Source organism: Coregonus clupeaformis, chromosome 29 (genome assembly GCF_020615455.1).
Source record: "Coregonus clupeaformis isolate EN_2021a chromosome 29, ASM2061545v1, whole genome shotgun sequence".
NCBI lineage: Eukaryota > Metazoa > Chordata > Actinopteri > Salmoniformes > Salmonidae > Coregonus > Coregonus clupeaformis.
In genome coordinates, this window is record NC_059220.1 from 20,172,551 (window position 1) to 20,179,884 (window position 7,334).

At 41.4% G+C, this 7,334-nt stretch overlaps 1 protein-coding gene across 1 annotated transcript; it reads left to right on the forward strand.

The window, feature by feature from the left end:
* Positions 1 to 615: 615 nt before the first annotated feature.
* LOC121544338 (uncharacterized protein FAM241A) lies at positions 616 to 4,441 on the forward strand. Its single transcript, XM_041854259.2, has 2 exons — positions 616 to 814; positions 3,807 to 4,441. The coding sequence occupies exons 1-2, from the start codon at positions 686 to 688 to the stop codon at positions 4,236 to 4,238; spliced, it is 561 nt and encodes a 186-aa protein (XP_041710193.1). The 5' UTR covers positions 616 to 685; the 3' UTR covers positions 4,239 to 4,441.
* Positions 4,442 to 7,334: the final 2,893 nt, after the last annotated feature.

Below are 7,334 nucleotides of genomic sequence, written 5' to 3' on the forward strand. Positions count from 1 at the left end.
TTCATAGCAGGTTAGGATCATTTACGCAGCAGTTTAGGATAATTAACGTAGCATTTTAGTAAACTCAGGCTAAGAAAATAGTTAGGGTTAGCTAAAATGCAAAGAAATCAACTTTTTACATTAATTAAACGGGATTTCTTCTAGCAATGACGCTACCTGTGCTGGCACATGCGCTGATCAAATACACCGCTGGAACGCATTAAATTGTTTAGCTAGCTACATGTTCTAATAATTCGAAAGATTACTCAGAAAACCAGGTGTTTTAATCGGTGTATGTTACTTCGATTATGACCTTAAGCCGATTAAGAAAAGCAGAGTAATGTGTTGACATGACTAATGCCATACTCGGCCTTCTACCATAATCAGTTTAATATCGAATTATTGCATGTAAACGTTACTTGATATGGAAATTTCAGCTATTTGACACCAACAGCTTAAGTCGATACGCCCCTTTTTTATTTTTCAAGCAAAATATAAGGGAGTTGTACTCCAGTCTAGTAGGTGGCGGTATTGCAACAAATCGGATGCCAACCGCCGTTAAACCTCATTGAAGAAGAAGATACGCCCCTTACCGTGACGTTGGATTGGATTCTCACACACGTGACACAACGGGGGCGGAAGTGTCATTGACAGTATTGGGTGTTTTGTTCTCATTCCTAAACCTCATTATAACGGCGTGAATAACATGGCCACCATACCACCAACTGTGAATGATCAGCCGGTACTGCATCCGCGTGAGTTTGAGGAGCTAGATAGTCGAAGAAGGTTTCACGCTCATCATCCACCCAACTACACACCAAGGCAAACATTCCAGGTAGCCAGCTAACGTCGTTAGCCAATACTATCCAGCAGGTGCAGTTATCGAACTTGCTAATGTTGCTAGCAATGCAATATTTATCAAGTGGCTGTGTAACTATTTTATTTTTTATACTTCGAACTGGCACGTAGTGAATACATTTCAGTGTTAAAAGGGTTAGGCAATTGGTCATGCTCACTTTAAGTTGCTTGGATAATTAGCTAGCAAGCCAAATCCCTTGACATCATGCTGACATGTAGCTTTGAGACACAACATCGCGAGTCTGTATTGGTTGGACTCTTGATTGTGCATCGTTCTGGTGGGTGGCGACGGATATATAGCAGGCTTCACCAAAAAATTTTTTTTTCCTGTCAATAAGAGAATATGTATAATCTCTAGGAACTCTACTTACCAGACGTAAAGTGAAATGTGTCCATCGCTATCAAATAAACGTCTGAATCTAACTTTTGTCATCACCATATTTCCGCCAAATTAGAGAGCAGGCTGCCATTAGACCACGCGAAACTTCCTACCACGAAATCTACCACTGTTTACATAGCAGGAATATGGTGTGTTTCGGACAAAAGTTGGATTCAGAGGTTTATATTTCCCGATGTTGTATCCCAAAGCTAGATGAGGCAGCTAATGCCGGTTCAAAACAACTGGGAACTCGGAAGTCTCGGACTTCCGACTTCAGTGCATTCAAGACAACTGGGAACTTGGAAAAAAACTAGCTCCAACTGGGAAAAGTCGTTTTGAAAGGTCATCCAAGTCGGAAACTCGGGCATCTTTTTAGCTTTTGAGCTCCGACCTGAAGATCACTGACGTCATGATTTGACCTTTTTTTTTTTTTTGGAGTTACCAGTTGTCTTGAAAACACTTTGCATCAGGGAGGGAACTTTGACATACAGTGCATTTCGGAAAGTATTCAGGCCCCTTGACTTTTCCCACATTGTTACTTTACAGCCTTATTCTGAAATGGGTTAAATTGTTTTTCCCCCTTATCAGTCTACACACAATACCCCATAATTACAAAGCAAAACATATTTTTTAAATGTTGCAAATGAATAAAAAAAATTGATATTACATTTACATAAGTATACAGACCCTTTACTCAGTACTTTGTTGAAGCACCTTTGGTAGCGATTACAGCCTCGAGTCTTCTTGGGTATGACGCTACAAGCTTGGCACACCTGTATTTGGGGAGAGTCTCCCATTCTTCTCTGCAGATCCTCTCAAGCACTGTCAGGTTGGATGGGGAGCATCCCTGCATAGCTATTTTCAGGTCTCTCCAGAGATGTTCGATTGGGTTCAAGTCCGGGCTCTGGCTGGGCCACTCAAGGACATTCAGAGACTTGTCCCGAAGCCACTCCTGCGTTGTCTTGGCTGTGTGCTTAGGGTCGTTATCCTGTTGGAAGGTGAACCAGGTCCTGAGCACTCTGGAGCAGGTTTTCATCAAGGATCTCTCTGTACTAGTCTCCCAGTCCCTGCTGCTGAAAAACATCCCCACAACATGGTGCTGCCGCCACGCTTCACTGTAGGGATGGTGCCAGGTTTCCTCCAGACGTGATGCTTTGCATTCAGGCCAAAGAATTCAATCTTGGTTTCATCAGACCAGAGAATCTTGTTTCTCATGGTCTGAGAGTCCATTAGATGCCTTTTGGCAAATTCCAAGCGGGCTGTCATGTGCCTTTTTACTGAGGAGTGGCTTCCATCTGGCCACTCTACCATAAAGGCCTGATTGGTGGAGTGCTGCAGAGGTGGTTGTCCTTCTGGAAGGTTCTCCCATCTACACAGAGGAACTGTGGAGCTCTGTTTGTATGACCATTGGGTTCTTGGTCACCTCCCTGACCAAGGCCCTTCTCCCCCTATTGCTCAGTTTGGCTGGGCATCCAGCTCTAGGAAGAGTCTTGGTGGTTCCAAACTTCTTCCATTTAAGAAGGATGGAGGCCACTGTGTTTTTGCGGACCTTCAATGCTGCAGAAATGTTTTGTTACCCTTCCCCAGATCTGTGCCTCGACACAATTCTGTCTCGGAGTTCTGCGGACAATTCCTTGGACCTCGTGGCTTGGTTTTTGCTCTGACATGCACTATCAACTGTGGGACATTATATAGACAGGTGTGTGCCTTTCCAAATCATGTCTAATCAATTGAATTTACCACAGGTGGACTTCAATCAAGTTGTAGAAACATCTCAAGGATGATCGATGGAAACAGGATGCACCTGAGCTCAATTTCGAGTCTCATAGCAAAGGGTCTGAATACTTATGTAAATAAGGTATCTGTTTTTTATTTTGAATGAATTTGCAAAGATTTCTAAAAACCTGTTTTTGCTTTGTCATAATGGGGTATTTTGTGTAGATTGATAAAGATTTTATTTAATCCATTTTAGAATAAGGCTGTAACGTAACAACATTTGTAAAAAGTCAAGGGGTCTGAATACTTTCCGAATGCACTGTAGCTAGCTACATTTAGTGCATTTATTGCACTTTGGCCAAGGTTTCTCTCACCTAGCTACTTGAACAACCAACAGTTACATTTCAAGGCTGGCAGGCAGACTTATGACTCCAGCATGTATCAGTATAATGCTGATAAGAAGTTATGTGTTGTTGGAATGAGAGACCCATTCACACAGCCTTATGGCATGTCACACAGCCTTATGACACAACCACATGCCTATCCTAGGTATGGTATCCTATCGTGGGGCGGCAGGTAGCTTAGTGGTTAAGAGCGTTGTGCCAGTAACCGAAAGGTCGCTGGTTCTAATCCCCAAGCCGACTAGGTGAAAAATCTGTCGATGTGCCCTTGAGCAAGGCACTTAACCCTAATTGCTCCTGTAAGTCGCTCTGGATAAGAGCGTCTGCTAAATGACTAAAATGTAATGTAAATGTGTACATTCCATGTAGTATACTTATTTTGACCAGATCCCTATGCGGCCCTGGATAATTGTAGTGCAGCACACTGTATGGGGAATAGGGGTGTCGTTTAAACGCCATGCTTGTCTTTTCAGGATGACCCTAGAGTCAGACCACCTGGACCTAGGTGGCAAGGCCCTCCCGGTGACCCTGGGACTTGGTGGTCACGCCCCTCTGGTGACCCTGGAACCAGGCCCCGACCCGCCGGTGACCCCAGAGCCAGGTTACACCCCTCCGGCGACCCAAGGACCAGACCACGCCTAGCTGGTGACCCCACGGCCAGGTGGCCACTCATTGACGACCCCACGACAAGACCTCAGGTGGACGACTGCGAGCGGATGGGGACCCTGTTCGGGCAGCTGAACAAGTGCCTGCGCAGTGCGGGCTTCACCCAGATGTACTTTGGGGAGAAGGTTGTGGATCCTGTGATCATCATCTTTTTCTGGGTCCTACTGTGGTTCCTGGGCATCCAAGCTCTTGGGCTGGTGGGGACTCTGTGCATTGTCATCATCTTCATCCAGAAGTAACTGGATCTCCAGCCTGTTTGATTGGCAGTTGGGAGCTCCGGTGTCTACAAATGAAAGGACTTGAACTCCCTCACTGTGTTCTGTTTGCATTAAAAGGGCAATCAGCAGTTACTACATACATTTCTGGACTTAATGATATGTACCCATTGATTCTTGAAGAATATTACTTATAAATGCCTCATGAGCTTAGTTCAACTGTTGTACCCCCTCAGAACCCAAAATATAAGCTTGTTCTACCCCAATGTTTATAAACAAACACTGTATAGCATAAAAAAAACCTGGTTAAAACTATAATTTTTATATCATGGATAGTCAGTCCTTGCATCCATAGCTCTGTCTTTGAATTTGAGGGTGGTTACATTTTTCCAGCCCCATCCCCCCACTTTATACTGAAACAGTGGTGGGGAGAACGCTTTATTGTTTCAGCTGCTGATTGCCACTTTAAGGCTTCCTAGACTCAGTGAGCGTTTCTCAATGCTCAGCTTCATAGTGGCTAACTACAGTTTATCTGGAGTGAACATTTAGAGTCCTGGCAGGTGAAATGGAGGCCTTGCTCCTAACTATAGATCTCCTGGTTTCAAGCTTTTAAAAATCAAAATCAGACCACTTGGCTCACTAGCTGTACCACAATACTCAAAGGCAATGTCTCATTATCTCCTTACATGTGTGAGGACTGATTTGAAAGAACTGGATCAGTGAAAGCAATATGTCTAATAGCTTAGCTAGTTTTGTGCCACATAGCTTAACTGGTAAATATCATTTTCAAGTGTTATGAGGTTTTTGATCGTGAGGGAAAGCAATCAAGGAAAGGAAGTCTATCAGAAGTATTTGGATGCAGCCATTGCTTCAAGTAGCATGAGCAGTTAAATATGCAATCTGTAAGATATCTATAGTGTTCATGGAATTATATTATGTGGGGGGAAAACTAATAATTAGGAACATCATTAGAACCTGTAGCCTAAATCAAGGAGTTGGCCTGTCAAACAATATTCCAAGGTGCATTCCATGAGATTTGCACATACAAGTAGCACTTCATTTCTATGATACAATTTGTAGTGGTCAAGGAATGACATTCCATTTGACGTTATATGCCATTTTGTTATAAACAATATAATTAAGTAAAATATCCTTAATTTTGGGGTTGTCTAGAGGTCTGTTTCTGCTGCATTAGTTTGAATTACTAATAACCATCAGGCCATTTTACAGATTGCATCGTTAAGGCAAATTGGGAGCATCATTCTAACACCTACAAGGACCAGGAATGCATATCACTGACTGGTTTATTAGGTTCTATAGTAACTTGAGTTGTCCCCCTACTTTGAATATGTATTCAAACATATACATTACATTTGACATTTTAGTCATTTAGCAGACGCTCTTATCCAGAGCGACTTACAGTTAGTGAGTGCATACATTATTTTTATTTTATTTTTCATACTGGCCTGATATGCATGTAACCTCAAAGTAATGTGTGGTTGCTGTGAAAGAGAAAAGTGTGCTCATGACTAGCATGGATGTTTAACTACTTGCACATTTGTAAATGGGAACGGTAGAGAGAGTTCCATTATATCAAGCCTATCATTTTGAATGAGAATGGTGTATAAATTGTCAGGAATCCTACCTTTGTTAAAGCTGCATGCAATCTGTAACTTGAAAGCAAGTCTAAGAAGCGGTAGATCTGTTCTGTGCGCTATTTCTATGCTTTCCGTTCTTAAGTTTAGTTTTTGCGTCTTACTTTCGGTTTTGTACACCAGCTTCAAACAGCTGAACATACAATATTTTTGGTTATTGAGAGGATATTTCACAGCGGTTTAGATGGAAAAAATGATTTTCTACACTATACATTGTTTGTTTAGTCACAAACTGAAATTAGGCGAACTATTAGAATTTTTGTAACCAGGAAATGGCGGAGCGATTTCTGCATATTGCACCTTTTATAGAGCCCCACGGTGGAGGTGTCAAAATACCTATAAAACCTAGCAGTCAAACAGGGAAATGTTCCAATCGTTTTTCCACCATTCATTTTTCCTATAGGGGATTTTAAAAACACTTAAAATAAGGGCTGTGTTTCGTGTAGACTTACCCTGGCGTGATGTTTTGATAACCATGTAAATCTCTCTTGGACAAGGTGACTTTTATCAATATATTCGTCTCTGTTTACTCTCAGATTTGAACATGCTAATTAGCATAAAAGTAGACATCATGCAAAACTACAAATCCCTGCAAGCTCCTGAATGTCATCTCTAGCTGACACCTTTGCTAACAGGTATTGTGTCAATTTAAAACTTGCACAAGACAGTTCAAATAATTGTCCATTTAAAGAAATGTAGCCAATTTATTGATTACTACATTTAGCTAACATTAGATAATTAATCCAGAGATTCTTACCTTTGCCTCGATTCGGCAGTCTCGTCCAGATCATCATGGCATTTGTAGTTCGTTATGATAGCCACGTTAGCAGCTAATTAGCATTTCATTTTGGGTGGTAAATACAGGCGAATAGATTGATAAAAGTCACCTTGTCCTAGAGAGATTTACACAGTTATCAAAAGGTCACGCAATGGTAAGTTTACACAAAACACAGCCCTTATTTGAAGTGTTTCTAAAATCCCCTATGGGAAAAATTAATGGTGGAAAGACAATTGAAACCATTTCCCTGTTTGACTGCTAGGTTTTATGGGTATTATGACTCATACTGTGGTACTCTATTGAGAGCGATATGTCATTCTGAAACTTACTCCAAATGTAATCAGAAGGTAGTGCTGTAAGGCTAACAAGCACTTTTACTTGTGGTTCTTTATTGTCAATTAATGTAGGAAAGGCTATATCAAATTGCAATGTTGAAATTGACTAGGCCTAAATATATCACTGCTTTTGTGAGAAATACTGCTACTATCATACTGTTTGAAGTTTGAAGATTATGATGATGATGATGACCTTCTGTCATGGGTGTCCAAATATTCAATATAACAGACATCAGAATGTATGATAGCCTACCTAAGTATTCTACTGTAAGCCAGAGGACTGCAAAGCATGCCGTGTTCACTGCATGAAAATAATTGTTTAACTTGTGGAGTACTACATACACATCACATA

What these genes read in the sequence shown, in the direction of transcription:
- LOC121544338 (XM_041854259.2), top strand. Translation starts at nt 686, where the DNA reads ATGGCCACCATACCACCAACTGTGAATGATCAGCCGGTACTGCATCCG. An exon ending in CACCAAGGCAAACATTCCAG is followed by an intron (nt 815 to 3,806) that starts GTAGCCAGCTAA and finishes TTGTCTTTTCAG; the next exon opens with GATGACCCTAGAGTCAGACC.